Source organism: Olea europaea, chromosome 1, assembly GCF_002742605.1.
Source record: "Olea europaea var. sylvestris chromosome 1, O_europaea_v1, whole genome shotgun sequence".
NCBI classification, from domain to species: domain Eukaryota; kingdom Viridiplantae; phylum Streptophyta; class Magnoliopsida; order Lamiales; family Oleaceae; genus Olea; species Olea europaea.
Genome location: NC_036237.1, coordinates 31910844 through 31932616, shown reverse-complemented (window position 1 = coordinate 31932616; position 21773 = coordinate 31910844). Strand labels below are relative to the sequence as shown.

At 32.2% G+C, this 21773-nt stretch overlaps 3 protein-coding genes across 4 annotated transcripts; all 3 read left to right on the top strand.

The window, feature by feature from the left end:
• Positions 1 to 644: 644 nt before the first annotated feature.
• Positions 645 to 1932, top strand: LOC111401497 (photosystem II reaction center W protein, chloroplastic-like). The gene is made up of 2 exons (XM_023029251.1): positions 645 to 831; positions 1427 to 1932. Exons 1-2 carry the CDS (start codon positions 741 to 743, stop codon positions 1729 to 1731), a joined length of 396 nt encoding a protein of 131 aa, XP_022885019.1. The 5' UTR covers positions 645 to 740; the 3' UTR covers positions 1732 to 1932.
• Positions 1933 to 4871: 2939 nt separating this feature from the next.
• On the top strand, positions 4872 to 11884 carry LOC111401489 (glutathione reductase, chloroplastic-like). 2 transcript variants are annotated; one of them, XR_002704021.1, is made up of 11 exons: positions 4872 to 5268; positions 7109 to 7334; positions 7443 to 7721; positions 7794 to 7970; positions 8382 to 8435; positions 8533 to 8681; positions 8881 to 8944; positions 9017 to 9187; positions 9263 to 9397; positions 9808 to 9905; positions 11573 to 11882. XR_002704021.1 is itself a non-coding variant. In XM_023029237.1 (11 exons), the coding sequence occupies exons 1-10, from the start codon at positions 4910 to 4912 to the stop codon at positions 9847 to 9849; spliced, it is 1656 nt and encodes a 551-aa protein (XP_022885005.1). In that variant the 5' UTR covers positions 4872 to 4909; the 3' UTR covers positions 9850 to 9896; positions 11573 to 11884. The 2 variants fall into 2 exon arrangements, 1 of the variants encoding a protein (XP_022885005.1); XM_023029237.1 differs by having other exon boundaries at positions 9808 to 9896; positions 11573 to 11884.
• Positions 11885 to 14960: 3076 nt separating this feature from the next.
• Positions 14961 to 16103, top strand: LOC111401480 (auxin-induced protein 22D-like). Its single transcript, XM_023029221.1, has 3 exons — positions 14961 to 15276; positions 15366 to 15565; positions 15658 to 16103. The coding sequence occupies exons 1-3, from the start codon at positions 15095 to 15097 to the stop codon at positions 15801 to 15803; spliced, it is 528 nt and encodes a 175-aa protein (XP_022884989.1). The 5' UTR covers positions 14961 to 15094; the 3' UTR covers positions 15804 to 16103.
• The last annotated feature ends 5670 nt before the right edge of the window (positions 16104 to 21773 follow it).

Here is a 21773-nt window from a genome sequence, read left to right as displayed (position 1 = left end):
TAGCTCTTTCTCATTCTTTTACAGTTTTCCAATGCACATACGTATAACTTTTTTCTTTTTTTTTTTTTATTATCCTGCGATAATTTTTGGAAATCTGAGCCAGTTATTTGTATTGAAATATTAGAGTGCGTTTGATTGTGAGTATGAAATTTACATGGTAAGAAAATAATTTCTAGACAATTGATATAAAAATTGTTAATTAAATGTGTTTGATTGATTTTATTTTCAAACTAAAAAATATTATATTTATTTATTTTTTATTTATAGGTGGATGTGTGTGTGTGAGAGAGAGAGAGAGAGAGAGAGAGAGAGGGTTGATAAGAGAGAGATAAAGTGAATTACCTGGAAAAAAAATCTACTCTCTTGAAAAAAACGTTTTCCTTGTTTTCAAAGAAAATATGGTCATGTAACTAAAAATAAGAAAATATTTTTTATGGGAAAAAAATATCACTTAAATAATACAAAATTAGAAAATTGGGTGCGACATTTTCCATGAAAATTATTGGTGCACTTTTATTCTTCTAGAGCTAGAGATAGTGGTTGTCAAGGGATGATTTTACGCATGGCGGAATCTGATTGGTTTATTACATACAAATGGATTTCCATCCATCCTTGCTCTGTGGTTAATAATGAACACATAATTGAGTATGAACACAAACTGAAAAACAGCCACTCGAGAATCCTTACAGCAACATTCAAGCGGGTGTGCTAAAAATTCTTCTCAATTCCACTGAATAAAAATGGCAGCCATTTCTGCTTTCACTCCGACCTCGTCCGTAGTCAGCCTGATGCACCTACAGAATGAATCCATGGCATGTCGTTACATTCTCGGTAAGAACTCGTCGTTCTATATTTCTCTTCTTTAAATTGATAACTATATCGTTTTAGTCTGCTCTTTCTTTCTAGTCGTGCTCGTCAGATATTTCTCTTCTTTAGATTGATAACTTTATCATTTTGGTCGGCTCTTTCTTTCTAGAGTGCTGCGCTCACATATAAAGCTTCTTTAGGCCATGCTAGACGATCTATCTTGATCGAAGAACAAAAACTGAAACCGATGTGTTGTAAAAATTTGGAATTTGTTGTTCATATCTTCTAAAGTTGAAACATTTTAGACACTTTAATAACTTGCTCCTTCTGGGTAATGCCTATGTCGCTTTGTCGAATAATTTTACTAAAATGAGATTTTGCAATTTTATCCGTTGGTAGCCATGACATGATTTTAACATTAAAGGTGATGTCACATCACATTTTCATCCTCAACCGAGGAGGATACGATAAAAGGAAATTACGACCCCTAATCAAGTGACCAAAGTGAAACCAAAACCAAACTCCAGTTACCAATTTGGATTAAATAAACTTCAATGAAACTCGTCTATAAGTTGAGTGAATAACAATGTCGTTTACTCGGATTCAAAACATGATGCAGGGCTGCCACCAGTGGCAAAGATGGGAAAAGTGAGATGTTCCATGGAAGGAAAACCTCAAGAGACTGAGTCAAAACTGGGCATGGGTGCATCTTTGACCGCATCCACTTGTGCTGCAGCCATGTCCAGCCCAGCCATGGCTCTAGTGGATGAAAGAATGAGTACGGAAGGAACTGGGTTGCCCTTTGGCTTAAGTAACAATCTTCTTGGTTGGATCATTTTTGGTATCTTTGGCTTGATTTGGACTTTGTACATCATCTACGCTTCTGGTCTTGAAGAGGATGAAGACTCTGGGCTATCTCTTTGAGCATTAAGACTCTTTGTGCGTTCGTATTCGGCTGTGTTCCGGCACGAATACATAGGGAATTAGTGGGTTTGACCTCGTTTATAGTCGTTAAGTGTATTGATTCTAACTTTGCTGGTGGAAAATTTGTAAAAAAGAATTTTCTTTCTAAAATAAGCGAGAATTATGTTGATTCTATGGAAGTGAATTGTTGTTATTTTTGTATGATGTGTTTTTCTAATTATTCATGTTATGTTTGATACGGTGGATTTGAGAGAAATAAATAATATTAAGGTAATTACAATACAATTTTTGTTTACTACGTCACATTTTAATTGCAAAGGAAGTTTCAAATCTTTATCATATTTATGATTATGTTCCCAACTTTTTCCGTCATATTTTTATCATTAACCATCAATTAATTAACAATTTTTTCTGTCCAAATATACAATTAACGAAACCCAAATATTTTTTTGAACTTTTTACACCATTCTAGTATATTTTTTGGACGGACTACAAAATATGGTAATTGATAGGAGGTTTATGAAATACGATGAAATAAAATTGAATACCTAATTGCAAATATGAGTCAACGTTAGAAACCTTCATTGCAATTAAAATATAGTGCAGTTAATAAAAACTTTAACGTATTTTTTCAATTATTTATCCATTCTTATTATTAAAGTCCAAAATACAGGATGCCGTATGATACTTATTTAAAGGTTTTTAACTATATAAAGAGTATTTTTTATTTAAAACAACGAGTTAGTTGAGAATGTTTTCTTTCGAACATATTTGAACATAAACTTTGCACCGATACACAGTGGCTAATTTAAAAGTGAAACATTTTCCAGTAGCAATAGCAACAATTTAAAAGCCCGGGATTTGGTCGGCTCATATGTAGTCCTCGTTTGACAATCATTATAATGAAAAATTTGGGTAAAATTTATTTTGGAATAGTAGTTTTTGGAAGAATGTGTGGTTAAAAAAAAAAGAATTATTTATTTATTTATGCGTAATATTATTTTATTAAAAAATATATGATTGAAAAGAAGAAAAAGAAAAATGTATTAAAATTTTAATGACATTCGAACAAGGTAGTATTTGGACTTTGAGTCGCAAGGTGTTTTGATGATAGCTTTGCGGAGGGAACATTTATAAAAAAATGAAAATTAATTCTAAAATAATCAAGAATGATTATATACTTTCAATTATTACTCGTAGAAAGCAATTACCAATGTCACGCGCAAACTAAAAATTGGATAAATCTCATTCGCGATAAATATTCAATAATTCTAGTTCAATCAAATGACCGTGCATTAATTTTGTTCAATTGGATAACTATATTTTTATTGGCTATATATGCAAATGGTGGTTATATCTACACCATATTTTTTATAAGTACATTATGTTTAAATTATTTTAAAGGTCATTAATTTTTAATTATTTTCATACTTATATACTTAATTTGTTTTATCACATTCTTATTTTTAATATTTTACTGATTAGAAAATTTTGTCCTTACTCATGATTTTCGCTCTAAAATATTTTAAATGTGCGATAAAATGAAGATCAATTATTTAATGGCATTTTTGCATTATTATTTGTTTTTCTTATTTAAAAATAGGATGAATAACTGTGTATTTTTACTCTATCTTATTATTATTTTTTTAAAGAAAAATCATAATCGGGAACAAATTATGCAAATTTGTAAATAAAAATACAATTTAAAAATATTTTGAGATTTAAATGTGATAATGTGTAAAGTTAAACATTTTATTCAATTAAAATATAGTCTAGTTATTAAAAAATGTTGTGTGAATATATCTAGCCACATGCAAAACTTCCCATTTTTTGGCTATTTTTCAAAATGGGGTGTCTAAACTGGATTTCAACAACTCTCCAAATAAATACACATTGCATATTTATATATACACACATAATTTTTCTTTTAGTTTTTGCATATACATAATTAAATAAGTTATTTTATATTTAAAATCAAGTACAATTCTTATTTTATATATGTACGATTCAAACTCTTTTTCTTCTTCGCTTTTTTATATGTGAATTTCAAGTCAAAACCAGTTTGTTAATAATATATGTGTTATATATTTACAAATAAGAGTTCGATTTCGAATTTGATTAATTTATATTGTTTTGGATTTGTTTAAGTCCCATTTTTAAGGAAATAGGTTTTATGATAATGATTTTTCGAAAAGTGTGTGATTAATTTTTTTTTTTTTAGTTTATGTATAAAATTGTTTTATTGAAAAAAAATATATAATTAAAATTAAGTTTGGAGAAAAATAAGTTTTTATAAAATGAGGCTTAGATAGGGGAAGGGGAGTATTTCGTCATAATAATAATAAAAAAAATCCTCTGACAAATTTTTTTTCTTTTTAATTGCTGAATTCATTGTCAAATTATGTCCTTGTTTGATGATCATAAATTGGCAAAAAATATTTTAAGTAATATTTTTATGAGAACGTGTAGTTAAATGGTGTGAAAAATATTTTAATTTACGTACAAAGTATTTTATTATGTGAACATGTAATTGAAAATGAGAGTTTATTTGATGTTGATTATGAAAATCAATTTTTTTATTGTTAGAAAAAAAATGAATTCCATCTCTGAGTGAAGAAGTCAAAAGTGACGGTTGACTATAACCAAATGGAGCTAAGTACATAGAAAGAGAAATTTTCAAATAAGCTCCCGTTTGATTCCTATTCTTTGGTTACAAAAATGAAAAAATATTATCGTTATTCATCGCATCAAATCAGCATATTTGACTTTTATCTCTTATGTGAGTCTCATAATGAATATATTTTCATTTTTATTCTTAAAAAATGGATACCAAACAGGGCCTAATCGGTAGTTAAACCTGTATAACTTTTAGCTCCCATTTTGTAGAGATGAAAATGACTGAAATAGTTTTTTTTTGAAAAATGAGTGGTTGAAAAAGAAGAAAAAATTTTTGATTTACATATAATATTATTTTATAAAATATTGTGTTATTGAAAATAGGTGAGAGAATAATGAAATATAATATAATGAAATTTTACGAGAGCCAACGAATGGTATTTTCATTTATCATTTAGTACATTTACGGTTCGAACTATGAGACCTTTTTGGCATTTGCTATAAATAGTGAATACCTATTTTCAAATTCTGGTAATTACGAAAATTTGGGCAAAACACATCAATGGCGGCATCTCTAGGCAACTCTTCCCCAACTCTCCAAATCCTCTGCAAAAAATGCAAATTCCCAATAAACCCCTTCTTTTCATTCTCTCACTATAATAAATCCCATAATCTGGATTCCTTCAGTTCCTTTTCCCACCCTCTCACGCGCTCATACTGCCGCCGATCCACTATTCGAGCCGACTCGACCAACGCCGTCGAGCCTCCGAGAAAGTACGATTTTGATCTCTTTACTATCGGCGCTGGCAGTGGCGGCGTAAGAGCTTCCCGCTTTGCCGCCAATTTGGGGGCTTCTGTTGCCATTTGCGAGCTTCCTTTTGCTACTGTATCGTCTGATTCTACCGGCGGCGTTGGTGGCACGTATGTTTCCTTTATTTGCTATAGTTTACTTGATTGTTTTTATACAAAATTTAAATAGATACATATTGACCCATCTCTAGGAACTTAAGCTTCTTAGACGAGGCTATTCATATGTATCACAGCCGGGAAAATTGTTATGGTGTCCAACCTTTGATCATTATAAAACCTGGTCTGTACGTAGGCGACTTTTCGAAGATTAAACTTGAATGAATGCACAAGACACTCTCTAATTCTGTAAGGTTTTAGACGAGGTCGTTAACATGTAGCTATGTAGTGGATTTAGGTAGCTCTACAGGTTCCAAAATCTCATACCTGAAGTGTATTAAAAATCTCGGGGTATTCCTTCTGCAGTTTGAATTCCGGACTCTGAATTGGCTAAAGCTTGTAATTGGTGAATTTGTGAATCGTAGTGGAAATTTGTTCAGTGAATTGTCTAAAGGGATTATTGGATTCTTTTTCATTTGTTCTTGTATTTTGAATCACATCCCTTAGTTTGTATCTTCTGATATTTCATAATTTGCTTGTGGAAAAGTGAATGTTTCCCCGTGCTGGAGAAGATTTAAAATTGTTCCCATAAATTTATTTTAAGATGTTTTTATAGTGAAGTTGCATAAATTTGTGTTCAAGAAATATAATGATGGTAATAATGGAAAATTTTCTATCAATCTATTTCTATATGCTTGTCTTAATGCTTTGTTTGCCCTGATTCCATATCTTTTTGCTTTAATCATGCATTAATTTGATGAGACTTGAAGGAGCATAAATTGTAAGTTACTTTTGGGGGCGAGTACTTTGAAATTTAAAGGTTTGGAGTATTTTAGAATTTACAATGTTTTAGAACAGGTAAAACTAATACAGAATACATAAAATATCCTTTTATTCGTAATAGGAACGAAGATGACAGTGAATTACTGATTTAGGATCATATTGTCCAAAAACTTTATCACATCAGGTATATAAGTTCGATTCTTATTAAAACTAGGAATTTAATGAGAATGTAATGCAAAGATTAGAGTGATTTGGACAAAATGGAGAAGTACAACATAGTTTTATGTGATCTAAAAATACTTATCAAGTTAAAATATAGTACATTAGAATTATTAGACAAACTATGGTTTATGGCATTCAGTGTTATATGACTGAAACATAGAATATCCTTACAGTATGACTGAAACATAGAATATCCATACAATAAACATGACAGAGTGATGATAACAAGGATACATCCCTATAACTGAAGTGTCACTGTTGATGATAATTTATATGAATAATGGCTTAGATAGTGGGCATAAATTGCCTAGACTTGAAGAAGCTCTTTTTCACAAGATTCGATACAGTCCTAGAGAGAGGTGAAGTGGTGAACCAAAATTAACATAGCCTGTCGTGGTTACACTTGATCTAATTAGATCTCGAGCAATAGATATGCGGAGTGAAGGAAAGGATTCACATAGCTGACCCCAAATTTGTTGGAGTTAAGGCTTAGTTTGCTGTTGTCGTCTCTATATATAAATTTCTTAAAATATATGCCCTTGGTGAATGAACCAGTGGAGAGTGAAAATATGCTGGGCACAGTGAACTGCCAATAAAAAGAAGCTTGTGTGAATGCTGTAGATCGATATATTTGATCTATCTATTTAAGAACCAATTACTTTCTCCTTTCTCTTTTAGTAGAAGTGGTTGTAGCCAGTTTAGGATGACTTTTCTCTTTGCTCATAATAATAATAATAATAATACAGGAGATATTCTATCTGACAATTGTTATAATTCACATGTTCGTACAATGGTGAACTTATAACGTTCCAGTCACTGTCTAATTTAGTTTCTATCTAATCCTATAAAGGTGTGTACTCCGTGGCTGTGTACCCAAGAAGCTTCTTGTATATGCATCCAAATATTCTCATGAATTTGAGGAGAGTTGTGGTTTTGGATGGAAATATGCAGCAGAACCAGAACATGATTGGAGCACCTTGATTGCAAATAAGAACGCTGAAATTCAGCGACTCACTGGTATATATAAGAGTACTCTGAAAAATGCTGGTGTGGAACTAATTGGAGGGCGTGGAAAGGTTGGATAATATTCTGTCAAGCTTATCATATTTTTATCCAGAAGTCATATCTTCAGACTGCAACAAGTTAGTGATTGTTTGTATGGACTTCCATAACTCCACTTGCAGATTGTGGATCCACACACAGTGGATGTGGATGGCAAACTCTACTCAGCTAAAAACATTCTTATTTCTGTTGGTGGACGGCCTTTTATTCCTGATATTCCTGGAAGTGAATATGTAATAGATTCTGATGCGGCCCTTGATTTGCCCTCAAAACCTAAGAAAATTGCCATAGTTGGGGGCGGTTACATTGCTGTTGAGTTTGCTGGCATCTTCAATGGCTTGAAAAGTGATGTCCATGTATTCATAAGACAGAAGACGGTGCTAAGAGGCTTCGATGAAGAGGTAGCAACCACATAAATCTTTGCCCCGTTCACTTAATAATAGCCATTAAATTTCCCTCTTTAATTTATGCAGATCAGGGACTTCGTTGGAGAACAAATGTTATTGAGGGGAATTGAGATTCACACAGAGCAGTCACCTCAGGCTATTATCAAATCATCAGATGGTTCGCTTTCTTTGAAGACTAACAAAGGAACCATTGATGGGTTTTCTCATATTATGTTTGCGACAGGACGCAAACCCAATACAAAGGTTAATATTTTCCTCGTGTTGCCCACTCATCCTTTGTAGGCTTCTCGAGTTCTTTAAATTACCATTATGGACAGTATAGTGCTGCACTTTCCATGGGTTCTGCCTGCCTTTTTTGTCCTTATCTTTCTAATAGATGCATATGTACATACATTTAAACAGTAGGTATATGTTTGAGACCATGGTGTGCCTTTAAAGCATGCGGAACAATTTAAAGCATGCGGAACAATTTAGTTAGTTTGTTAGTTTCTCTTCCAAAGAAGGATTCTCCGCAGCTCATTAGATATTACTTTGATAAACTGACAGATGTTTTATTTGAGCAGCTATTTGTTGCTAGCTCAGAAAAAAGGCTCACACTGAGTGGATGATGAGTTTTTGGTTGTTGATGCATTGTAAATTTGTATTGCATTGCAGAATTTAGGATTGGAGTCAGTTGGAGTTAAATTGAAAGAAAATGGAGCAATAGAGGTATTATCTCTTCGTTTGGCTGATATTCTTCTCCTCACCTTCTTCTGCACAAGATACGTAATAGAGTGTTTAACGTTCAGTTCTTTTATTTCCTCAGGTTGATGAATATTCTCAGACATCTGTTCCATCGATTTGGGCAGTTGGAGATGTTACTGATAGAATAAATTTGACCCCAGTTGCTTTGATGGAAGGAGGGGCATTGGCAAAAACTCTTTTTGCAAACAAACCAACAAAACCAGAATACAGGTGCTCTTCCTACCATGATGAATCTTTAATTGACTTAAAATTGTGGGATAGATTGGTAGACCTCATGAACCTTACCCAAGCACACTTAGTATACGGTGGGAAAGATGCTCAATCATTTTATTATTGCAATTACTAAATTTGAATGTAACGGAAGAGCACTAGCTTTCTTCTCACCATATAGCTTTCTTGTCTTATCCAGGGCTGTACCATCTGCAGTTTTTTCTCAACCACCTATTGGACAAGTTGGTCTTACTGAAGAGCAGGTGAGCAAATGGATTTGGATGACTGATAAAGTTACAATTAGTTGTGATACTTGACATGGCATAATTTTGCAGGCAATAAAGGAATATGGTGATGTTGATGTTTATACAGCAAACTTCAGGCCCTTAAAGGCTACTCTCTCAGGTCTTCCAGATCGAATTTTTATGAAACTAATAGCATGTGCAAAGACAGACAAAGTTCTTGGTTTGCACATCTGTGGTGAAGACTCACCAGAAATTATGCAGGTTGCTTCCTCTCGTCTTATTTTCCCATGAAATGATTTGCATGTCATATGGCATATTAGAATACTGGATATCCAGGGATTTGCGGTTGCTGTAAAAGCTGGCTTGACCAAAGCAGACTTTGATGCCACTGTGGGTATTCACCCTACAGCAGCGGAGGAACTTGTCACCATGAGGACACCTACGAGAAAGCTTCGGAGGACTCCATCTGAGGTTAGTCCATTACTTAGAGCTTTCTTTACATACTATTATTTTTTTAGATGACGAGAACTCTGATTTCTTAAGTAGCCCTTTGGAATGCTCAGTACTAGAATAAGCAGTCTTTTCATGAATCATGTATTCTTCATAATTCTTACAATTCAAATTTTCTTTGTGATAAGCCTAGATTAGTGTTCACCACAGACTGTCGTTTCTTTTGAAATTTGATAGGCGTGTTTCTAATTTTATGTTCACTGAAATCTGATTTCCTCTGTTTCTCACTTTATTTGACCCATACTCCCAGTTCATATAACTTGCTGAAAGATTAGTAATCAAATACTTCATTTTGTTAATCATTCTTTTGCTTCTATTCGGTTTATCATGACTTCTATTTATAGTTAGCCATTTCACTCGTATTATTTCAGGGAAAAACGGATTCTGAGTTCAAAGCCGCTGCTGGAGTTTGATGCTGGTGATAAAAACAATCTACCTGCTCCTTTAAAATTGATTTTTGGTGCGCAAGGTATTTTGTCTAGGAGTTCAATACAGTTGATGTCGTCGTTGTTTCTTCTCTGTTCTGTCTAGTTTCCTTTTCTTCATTTTCTTTGAGTAATTCGTGTTTGCATCTGCATGGGAAATATGTGCTATGGACTTTTTATTTCTGGAGGCAGGGTTGCTGCAGTCTACCATGCATTTATGATTTTTACAACTCACCACACTTCTGAATTAGGCATGTTTGTTAAGCTTAAGTTAACATATAAGTAATAGGTAAGTTTTAACCAATACAGTTATTTCCTTGGTCTAAGTTCGACATAATGGCAAGAATCACTTTCAAAACAAATAAATTATGTTACTTAAAAGCAAGGAAGATAAGATATCTAAACTTTTAACTTTTTTTAAGCTTAGCCAAACATGCTTGTAGTCTTTTGCCACAGTATTTATTATTTTAGTAGCAGCATGTGTTTCTAACAATCATTTGAGGGCAGGACAGATGGCAACAATTTATTTTAACGGCAGAATAGAAGAAATTTGCTGAAGTATTCCTACCCCTCTGAATACCTATATTAGATTCTGTGCGCATCTGTCATGGCATGAATGATATCATGCTAAAATTTTAAGTAGAAACCTCAACTTCAAGATCATTTTACTAGTGCTAGTCTCTTATGGTATATTGTTCCCCTTTCTGTGGGTTAATAGATTTTGGAGTAGTGAGTTTTTGGAGAATGTGTGGTTAAAAAGCAGGGAAAAGTTTTGGATTATGTATAAAATTATTTTATTAAGAGAATGTATGGTTGAAAATGAGTTTTGGAAAAATGGTGCTCAAACAAGGGCATTGATTGTTTGTCTTCACATTTTAAATTGACGGATTTGCAAAATAGTTCTTCAATATAATTACAAAAATCTCTTTGGTACCCTTTTGGAATTGGTTGTCAAATTCTATATCCGATTGGGGCAGTTGATAATTGAATTTGATTTTGACCTTTATTTTCATCTTAGTAATTGTGCGAAAGTGGTGTTGAGTTTCTTAACCCTTTGACTGAGGATTTGTTAGTTCTATTTCTCCATGAGGGTAGGGAAGGGATAAACCTTCCAAAAGATGTCTAAATGACTAAAGTCTAGTATTCTCCAAATGGTAGAATTTTCTTTGGAACTCCTTGGTCACTTGCTGTTGCACGTACACATGAATTTTGATGCATTCACGTTATCTCGTTCAAATTAAAGCCTTCTCATGCTGCTGCCCTTTTCTAACCTTTTTTATTCTCTCATCTTTCCCTACTATTTACAATTGAATTGACAATATATGGCCTATACTGGGCTAATTTAGTATTTTGTGTCCGCAAGTACTACACAGTTATCTACTACTCATTTCTATCTATTTATAATTTAAACACTTGCCAAACGGGCTTTAGTTTTTCTCTCCTTATCTGTAAAGCATTTAAATTGGAAAATGATATTATTCACTGTCAGGAGATATTTGGATTAAGCTTACTGTGTATGTTGTAGAGAAAAAAACCTTCAAAAACATTGTCTTCCAGCCTTTTTTAAATATGCCGTTAACACAACTTTTTGAGATTGTTTAGTCTCGTGGTAGATATAAACCGAGATATTTTTTCTGCGTACTTACTATTGTTTTTTAATGTCATGATTTGTGGGCTGGAATAATGTTTCTGTACTCAATGCTTCTTGTAGATGTATGAAGGTCATCTCCGATGATAGGAAGATTATGAAACCTCGTATCTGGGCATGAAGCTGTTTCTAGGGAGCCATGGCCATTGATTTATCTCTGTGAATTCAAAGGTTACTATCTGTATCACAAGCTGAATCCATCATAATCTTATGTACTGATTTCTTTCCTTGGATTATCACTTTTTGTGTTAGTTATACGAGCTACTGGATGAGTTCTATTGTCTATAGTGTTTCTGTATTTATGAATTATCCAGTATGAGTGATCGTGTTTCGAGAAAGAAATATTCGACCCCAAAAAAGGCTCTTTTTTCAACTTTTTTATGTTTCTTTCTTATGCAAGTAAAGTAACAACATCATAGGGTGGACAAGAAAACAAGAAGGGAAGTAAGTATGGCCCCCATTAGCTGTTATGGGCCGTATAATGAAACCCAAAAGTCCAAAACTACAAACGTGTTCACACGTGTGGCAAGGCCCACATCTCATTTAATACCTCACACGTGTACCATCTCAATTTTATTCCTTGTACACTCTAGGGCAAGATTATCATCTATCTGTAATGTTTTCTGTCACTCTCTCTGTTTTCATTTTATTATTGTTTGAAAAATACATCGTCGTGAGTTGGCAAGCAGTCGATTTTGAGCGAATTCAATTCGACAAACAATGTTCAGTGATAGAAGCATGTCTACCTAGTTAATAGTATGTTTGGCAAATATTTTTTAAAATTATAAGTTGGTCAAATATCAGTTTTATCATAAGATTCATTGATCATAATCTATAAAACGCTTTACCAAAACATTGTCTACGCTTAAAATGTAAGAGTTATGAACCTTTTGAAAAACTTATTATTTTTCCAACACTTATCACACATATTTTAAAGCAGTTTCTTAATTTCTAAATCAATTTTTAATTTTTTAAAGTCACGCCAAAGGGCATTAAAGATGATCCATAATTAGATGTGTGGCATAGAAGTTGAAAATAATGGATAAACAACCACTAAATTCCAAAGCCTAATCTAATCAACTTAATGAAGGGACCCTTTGTTTCTGGTCCATAAAAATTTTGCAAAGACAAGGGATATGTCATTGGTGGAAAGAAGTATTTTTTCGTACTCATGTGATCTTTTTACTATGAGAAAATATGTAGAATAAGATACTTCGAAGAGTTTTGAGGAATTGTTTATTGTAACTTTTGTTTGTGCTTCTTAAATTTTGCACAGAGGAGAGTTTCGTTTGAGATTATATAAATATGAGCGTTTGTTGACTATTTTTTACTACAAAAATAGAATAAAGAGGTTGGAAGAGTTTAAAGTCTTGTCTGAGATAATGTATTAGACGAGTAACATAATGAGTTACTGAGTTACTCGTATTTTGTGGTCATAGTATTGACAAGTGGTATGTGAAATTGCTTCATGCATATATGTTGTCTGAGTAATGTTATTTATGTTGGAGATATTAGCTTGTTATTTGAGGTAACGGAATTATAGAAAATTAATGTATCCAATAACGAGCGATCATATAGGTTGATTATTAAAGTTGTTGACTATGAGTAGTATTATACATGTTTTTAATGCTATTGACAATGTTTCTAGTAGCAGTTGAGTTTAAGTCCACAATAATTTATGCATTAAGTTAATTATAATTTTCCAATAGTGATAGGTTGACTGATTTATTCAATTAATGGAAAGATTTTCTTGATATGAAAGTTAATGGTTTGTATCCAGTCTACGTTTGCGGTTTTCGTGGAGACGCGTCAAATTTTTAAAATGGATGTCCTAAATTTATTTAGCAATTCATGTCATAATTAATTCTCTAGAAGGATGAAATTCTATACAAATACCAATCAACTTGAGCTATCCATATAAATAGAAATATATTTTCTAGCCCCCCGGAGCACTTCTCCACTGACAAAGGACGGGTTCTCTCAAAGCTGACAGATCAGAGATCGTGGATTTGATTCTTGGAGCTCTTGAAAGGCAAGACACATATTGAAAGACAGGATTTATTCTGGAAGGAATGAGTGTCTTGAAAGGTAAGATGCAACATGGGTTGGCTCATTAGGCACTTTGGCAGTCCAGTTGGAGATGTGCTCGGACCCTGATCAATTGGAGGCACATCTCGCGGTTTAACTGGTCTGTGTGAAAAGGGGCCGAATCACAGACCCAATAAATAGTCGCTGAAGGCGGACACCTTGATTAAAAAAAAAAGAAAAAGAAATATATTTTCTATTATGATTTATAAAGACGTGACGAGTTATATAACATTAACATCATCACATTATTTTCTATCATCGATAGAATTGGTTATTTTTCTCCATTATTGATTACTATCAAAAATAAAAGTTACTGAAGAATTTTAATTTAGTGTTGGTAACTGTATCGCGTTAAAATTTGCTAGAAACTTCATTTGTTGCTAATTGTTTGTCACCACGTTCGTCTTCCTTCGATCAATTTATTTCAAGGTTTGCAACTCTGAAGTCCTAACCATACTTGTCGGACAAAAAGGTATAATTTGAAATACATTCAAATTCCATTTTACTCGAAAAATTATATTTGACTATCAATTTTCCCTAAGAAAAGAGGGAATGGAGCATTGAATTGGGGCATGCCCACATGCCAGCCCATCACAGTTCCTACATTGGGTCCCGCTAAGACAATTCACGTGGCCAATCAGAATTCATCACCCGACATAATGGGACCCATCTCACATGGGCTGCTCAGCCGGATCTAACGGTCATTAATTCACTCCCACCACCGCCTCTGCGCCATCGATCTCCGGCCTACCGCCTTGGAAAGTGTCCCACCTTTGTTCCCTCATTGCACTACATTAGACTTTAATTTGTCATTCATTTGACCAGCAGACATAGCTGTATTAACAAATTTATGTCCCACTCAAAAATTATTGTACTAGTCTAATACACGCGTCGAAAATTTATAATCATTAAACCCTCGTTTGGTTATGCTTTTTCCTTTAAAAAATTAATTTTTTGATTGCAATTTTCAATAGTCAATCATCATTTTTTAACTTCTTCACTCACAGATAAAATGCACTTTCCATCTAATGATAAAAAAATTGATTTTCAAAATCATTACCAAAAAATTTATCTCGTCTATTCTTTTGTACTAGCACTTTTGAAGAAAGTGATTCAAATCTTGTATTTTTACATGGTAAGATGTGTTATAAATTAATTTAAATAATTTTTCGTCGCGTCCTTCCTCGTCTATATGTGTCTAGATATTTACTGTAAGTCTTTTCTCGATAAATTTTTAGAAAAAATAACTCAACAAGCTATTCTTGGTCGTGACGAGAAACACGTGACCCGTGATTTTGATGTAATGAAATCCATGCACACGGAGAATAAGTAACCTAGACATTGTCTCACCTCCAATCATCCTATAAAAGTTTCTTGTAACCCTCCCATTTTTCATAACTCAAACCCCCAATTCTCCATTAAAATTTCTTGATTCATCAGAATCTTAACAAACCCTAAACAGGTTCTTCTTGAGCAAACTTTTGATATATTTTCAAGATGGAAAGAGCATCAGCAGCTTATGAAAATGATCTCAATTTGAAGTCAACTGAATTGAGATTAGGGTTACCAGGCACAGATGAATCATCTGAGAAACAATCTTCAAGAAACTATAAGAGATCTTCACCAGAAATGGATAATTCATGTCAGAAGGATGAACAAAAATGTGTCCCAGCTTCAAAGTAAGTGCTTTTAACCAAGAAATACGTTCGAATTTTGTCATAGTATTGCATATCAATATGTCCTTATCGAGTTACGTTTTGATGTTTAGAGCACAAGTAGTTGGCTGGCCACCAGTTAGATCGTACCTGAAAAACGTTCTGCACCAGAAAAATGATTCAGATTTGTATGGGATGTTTGTAAAAGTGAGCATGGATGGAGCTCCTTATCTAAGGAAGATTGATATCAAGGTTTACAAGAACTACCCAGATCTGCTCAAGGCCTTAGAGAACATGTTCAAATGCTCGATCGGTAAGAACCCGGCCCATCATGTTTGCTAAGCATACGAAAACAAATCCATGTAGTCGACTTCAAATTTACGTTTCTTCTATGTATATTTTCAGGGGTGTATTCAGAGAGAGAAGGTTGCAATGGATCTGAATTTGCACCAACTTATGAAGACAAGGATGGTGACTGGATGCTGGTTGGGGATGTTCATGTTCATTACTTCTTGCAAAAGGCTAAGAATAATGAAAGGATCAGAAGCTAAAGGGTTGGGATGTCTATAGAAACACAAGGGAGAAATTGCATACAAGATGAAGTTCAATGAGTTTCATGCATCAAACAAAAACCTTTCTTAACTTGGGTTCTCCGGGGAAATACGAAGTATTAGATGGGATCGGACAGTACAATAGACAGAAGTAGTTCCAACATTGGTCTGGTTTAGGGCAGGAAAGAAATTTTAGATCTGTACAACTGAAAGATAGCCTCATTTTATTTTATTTTATTTTTCTCCATTTTTTGTTAATTCATCTTTTTGAGGATTTTTATGTACTTATATTCTGTATCCTTTACAAAATTTACTCTTTAAATAAAAACAGATCATAATTAAATTGTCAACATATTTCAGATCTGCAGATTTAGATCCTTTGATGGTTCCATAAAGAGTTCCTACATAAACGGATTGCTTATCACGTACTACAGTAACAAACTAAGGTTTATTTTCTGAAAATTTAAAGTCAGGCTATATAAATTTTCGTTTGTGTTAAGTCCATTGCTAAATATACTATAAGATCACACGCCACTATATGTATTGCAAGTTGCGCCTACAAGTTGGGTCGATTTATGTCCACTTATCTTCCTTTTCTAACTTATTATTACACTGATTCTTCATTTCAACATTCCATTCATTCGTTGCTATCCACAAGATCAAATGCAACTAGATCTTTCACAACCACAACTACATCGTTCAGCCATCATTTATCCCAGATCCAGAAATGTTCTAGTGTGTGTGTGTGTATATATATATATATATATCACTACTTCCCTCTATACTTAAAAGAGGGAATCCGTCGGTTACTATTTATTCATGACGTATTTTATTTTCCCCTTTTATCCTCAAATAAAACAACAAAATACTGACGCCATTGGTAGTCAATTCAACCAAATTTGTGGTACTCACGCTATTTTGACTAAATTTTATTATTATATAGAAAATATCTTCATTGTGATCAAATTTGCAAAGATTGATCAACAATGTATATATAAAGGGGATAAATCTTTTTTGATGTGATTTAGAAAATCTCCTAATAAACTTTTAAATTATTTTTAATGTAAAAAGAGACATGATTTAAAAAATAAAATTTTTTGATAACAAACTAGTCGAATCTATAAATGTTCTATATTCTCTCAAAGCTCATTTTGAGAACTATATTATAGTCACATCGAATGATCTGAATAAATATCGAAAATAGTTAAACGCATATCAAACGTGTGTGTTCAAAAATGCATATAACTCGTCTTTTTTTATTAAAAAATCAATTATTTTCTTAGTGTTTATTATTTTTGCGCAATAATTTTCTTAATATAATTAGAACGATAGAAAGTATATTTTCATAAAAGATGCCATAAAAGGAAGAGAATAACTGTAATTGGGGATTTGGAAGGGAAAACAGCGGATTTTGACGTCGAAAATGATGCCCCACCCAACGAAGCTCGGTGGCCATGATGTCCGTGTCGAAAAGAGCTTTTCGAATTGGGGTCATGGAGGAGATTCTGATAACCGTAGCCAAAGTTATGATCAAATTATCAAAATTTGGAAAGCTCTTTTCGACACGCACGTTATGGCCATCGAGCTTCGATAGGTGAGCATCGTTTTCGACGTCAAAATTTGCTGTTTTCCTTTCCAAATCCCCAATTATTGTTAAAATAATCAAGATGTTTTTCTTCTTTGTTTTGTTTTCCCCTCACGCATGTCCCCATGGCACTAATTTTAGAAGTGGACAATTTTAAATCAATATGACACTTGCCCATAAATCAATAAATGGGACTCAATTGTGGACAAAAAAAAAAAAAAATGCAAAATGCGTGCGTGCTGTTGGCTTTCTTACCACATAAAATTGCTCCAGTTTTCAAAGATGCTTTCTTTCCGCACATAGATAAAGTAATTGTAGTATGAAATCAATTCAGTATAAATTATCCTTCTCTTCTACAGAGCTTATTCTATTGAATTGGCTTTTACACTGCTAATGCTTATTGTTTTGTGTTTCTTCAGAAATAATTCTACTTTATACTCCATAATTCAAACTTTCGAGAGTTTAATTAAATGCTACTTTATGTACAGACCTAAATATCCACTAGTATAGTGAGAATTCCATCATTGTACAAGAAAATAAAGCTTGAGATATTTGTTCAAAGTTGAGATCATATAGCAATCAACAAAAATTAGAGCACGTTCAGCTGTGCTTAAACATAAGTAAAAGTTACTTTTAAGTGATATTTTATTTTCTATCATGTTTAAACGATCAACTTTTCTCTTATTCAAAGTAAAAAAAAATACCTTTAGTTGTAATACTTACCGTAATGTCATGTCAAGTTTCAGTTAATAAAAATAATCTCTCTACTGAAAGCACATATTGTACATGAGGTTTTCAATTATACAGTTTTATTGTTTGTTCTTATGTAATTCTGATAAAAAGAATTGTAGATGGGGTAAGGATGTGAGAAGAAAACTATTTTTTAAGACTTAAAATACCAAGTATAAAATGCTGAAAATAAAAGTGTAAAAGGGGTCGAACATTGAACTGTGCATGGAATTTATTGTTAGAAATATATGGAAAATATAGGGATTATCTGGATTTATAAGTTAGGTGGTGTAGATTTCATAATCTTCAAATAAGATGGATACCATAGTCATCTCCATTATTGTAGTTCAATTGCTTTTTTTGCAAGTAATTTTTTTTTTTATTTAAGCCTTCTTTATTATATAAATATATTAAGTCTTGATAAATTATGTTTTTTTAATGTTCATTTTAATTTACTTCTCTTTCTATTCCTCTTTCTATTAAGAGTCTACTGCTCATTCCTGACTATCTCTTTTTATTTTTCTTAATCCTTATTTGCTTAATCTATTGCTACTAAAATTTCATGGAGGTAACTTTATTTCTCATTAGCTTCTAATGGCTTTTTCTCCATAATTTACCATTTGTGATTAACATATTAGGTCTTGCTAATATTCTTAATACAAATAAAGAACTGATTAACCAAATACTAAAATTTTCCATTCAATTCTCTTTCAACTAAATGTTCCTTTTTTTTCTCTTTATTCTTCGCATTGGAAGAATAGAAAAAATTGATATTATTCAACCTAAGACCTATTTAAATGTAGCAAATAAAAACGAAAATTTTTCTATTGAATAATTACAACAGTATCATAGAAATGAAGTCCTTAAAACATTTCAACAATAAATCGTTAAATGAATAAGATAGCCTTCAGCGGAGAAAAATACTATTTGATTGAAATAAATACTTAAAACTTTTAATGGAATTAGTATCATGTACTAACATCCAGAAAGGCAAAACAACTGCACAACATCAATTACTCGACAATGCAATAGTTATTATAACTGGTAAAAAAAATCTTGATATCCTAGAGCCAAGTTAAGGCAAAAATAAACTTTTTAGTCAAATCGATCAATCTTCAAGTCAATAGCATGCTAAAAGGTAAGGCAGCACATAAGTTCGATAAAATATCATTTTTCAATTTTGTTGATAATTGTCTCTTTTATTGTGCTTTTTTCCTCACTTTGTATTGCTTCTATACGTTTAACGCATATATTTATCCATTGTTTCTATAGTATAAATATTATGTCAAACAGGGTTGATCTACTACATCGTTTCTTTATAATTATCGCAATCTTGATATCCTAGAGCCAAGTTAAGGCAAAAATAAACTTTTTAGTAGAAATATGATTTAATTACTTATAATTAACCTATATGTTGATAGCCTACATTTGGACTTCATGCAATGCTACATCATCATCATTTGGAGATTGACATCCTTCTAGCTAAAATTATTCCAGGTAATTAAACAAATTTATGATTTCTGATTTTATAAATAATATACAAAATTATTTATTCTAACTCTTAATGTCTCCACTTTTTTCTGCAGATACATCTAGGAGTCGAATATTGGCAATAGTGCTTGAGCCTCTTCCAAAGCATTTAACACTAAATTTAAAAAGAACTCTTCCAAAAGCTTACCATAATTTAAATGAGCAATCAAATATCTTCACGAAAAACTTCTCTTTTGTTTATAGCTACAAAATGAACACGATATATCTCAAACCAACAATGACTTTTCTATTAAAATATTTAATTGTTCTTTTAAATTATTTTTTGCTTTTGGAAGACTTCTTTCTAATTTAATGATGATTACTCTGGAAGAGGTCCAAATTCTACGTTTCAACATCATATTACATTGAGGTGATTCTTTAACTAACATTTATTATATAACATTATTTTTTCATGGTGCCATTTGCTGCTTTTGTACTCTATTTTAAAATGGACTTTTGAAGGACAATTTAATCGACCTTAATTACTGGTTAATACCTGCCTAGCTGCACAAAATCTATTAAATTTTTCTTTAATTTATACTTTTACTAATATTATGCAGGTAAATAAAATGAGATCTAATCTTAATGAGATTGGGTAAAACGTTAATTTAATCCATCAGATAGTATCCAACTTGGTAAGCTACCACATCATGATTGTTTATATGTGATGTAATATTCTTTTTGCTACATTTTTATCTCACAGTAATTCCTTCTAAATAACTTTATGAATGTAGGAAGTTTTTTATGATTATTACAATGGACCATCTAATGGATGATCAAGTCATAACAAAAGGAAAACTTGACTAATCATCGTCATACTAGTTTCAAGACAACATCAATGCCATAACATAAAAGTTTTATTTGCTCATTCTGTCCTTTCCATCTAAATGATTTTACCACAACCACCTCCAAAGCTTTGTTTATTCAGTAGCACTGATAACAAGAATTTTGTGAGTCTTTTGGCTTGTAACTTTGTTTTGTTTTGAAACATTGCTTCTGTAAAAACTCTTCCATGAAATTTGAGCTTGGCAACAATGTATAATAAGTTTCATGATGCTTTAGCTTCTAAGTTGACTATGAAGATATAATGAGTGCAGCTTCTGAAAGTTCTTTTCGACATGCATGTCGTGGCCACCTAGCTTCGCTGGGTGAGAATCGTTTTCAAAGTCAAAATCTACTATTTTCCTTTCCAAATCCTCAATTATAGTTATTCTCTTCCTTTTATAGCATCTTTTATGAAAACATACTTTCTATCGTTCTAAATTTTTATCCTACGTCAAAATTTTTTTTTTGACGTCCCACACTTTTTTTTAAAAAAATTATGTAAATTATATTTAAAAAATTATCGCGCAAAAGTAATAAACATTAAGAAAATAATTAAGAAAAAAGACGAGTTATACGCATTTTTGAACACACACATTCAATATACGTTTAACTATTTTCGATATTCATTTAGATCATTCCAATTGAGTTGGTTTGGGTCTCGGGCTATGAATTTAAACCCAACCCAACCCAACTGACACGGTGAATTTTTAAAAAAAATTATATTTGAAATGAAAAAACCTAAATAAAGTAGAAACGAGAAAATGAATTATAATTTACAAACGTCCATTTTTTTTTAGATAAACTGATTGAAATGAATATTACGTAAAAATGCAAAGTTTTTAGGTGATAAATTAACAATTACGGACATGATGATGAAATGAATGAATTCCAAAAATTTGTAAAACAAAAAAAAAAAATCCTTATTTATGCATTAATTTTCAGAAAAATTCCTTATATAAGTAAAAAAGCAAAGGAGATTTTCAAATAATTTCGAATTGTAAAAAATTGTCTAGATTTCAATATAAAAAAAAAAAAATCAGATCCAACTTAAATTGGGTTCAAGCCCAAACCGACCAACCAAACTCGAACAAAACTTGATTGGGTTGGGTTGGATTTAAATCAATAATTGAGTTGAGTTGGTTCGGTATAAAATCAAGGGCAACCTATAAAAATACTCTTAAAATTTGGGGTGTTTTGAAAAATCATATGAAATGTTTTTAGAAAGTAAAAAATACTGTGTAAAAATTAAAAAGCAGCACAATATCACTTTTTAAAATAAAATGACATTGTATCACTTTCTA